Below are 519 nucleotides of genomic sequence, written 5' to 3' on the forward strand. Positions count from 1 at the left end.
CTCGAGGATGAAATGAAATCCTGCCAAAGGCGGAAAGAACAACACATTGGGGCTGGAGCACGTGATGAAGAGCAACGCCTTGTTCAAAACACCACAATTATTGTTCTCTGTGCTGCGGTGCATAATATATTCACGTGTAACTGGAATGTGCATTATAATTTGACGAATTTACTTTATATAAAAAAGTAACTTCTATTTATTTCTCTTATACAAGATTACATAAAAACACATTATTAAGATGCATATAACCTTATGCTGGTTTGTGTAGTAACCATACCTTCTGGAAATCATTAGTGCGAGCAGGTGCAGAGCAGCGGTGTGCATCAACAGTAATGTTGTATGAGCAGACAATATCTCCTCCCATCTTGCAGTCATAACGACCAGCATCAGCTTCATTTACATTCATCACCACCAAGCCATGTTCTGAAGTCTCAATATATTTGTCTGGCCTGTAAGAGAAGAAAAATCTTCAATATTTTATACTCCATCCAAATGACAGAGAAAGCTCTCCTACCTACA

The 519-nt window shown here is 38.3% G+C and overlaps 1 protein-coding gene across 1 annotated transcript in view; it reads right to left on the minus strand.

Moving 5' to 3' along the window:
* LOC119587135 (semaphorin-2A-like) overlaps nucleotides 1-519 on the minus strand; it is a gene marked incomplete at its 5' end in the record, with an annotated part of 29,798 nt that overhangs the window by 1,557 nt on the left and 27,722 nt on the right. Inside the window, 1 exon segment of the mRNA XM_037935887.1 lies at nucleotides 278-449. Within this exon segment, the coding sequence (XP_037791815.1) occupies nucleotides 278-449 (172 nt within the window).

Source organism: Penaeus monodon, chromosome 22 (genome assembly GCF_015228065.2).
Source record: "Penaeus monodon isolate SGIC_2016 chromosome 22, NSTDA_Pmon_1, whole genome shotgun sequence".
Classification (NCBI taxonomy): Eukaryota; Metazoa; Arthropoda; class Malacostraca; order Decapoda; family Penaeidae; genus Penaeus; species Penaeus monodon.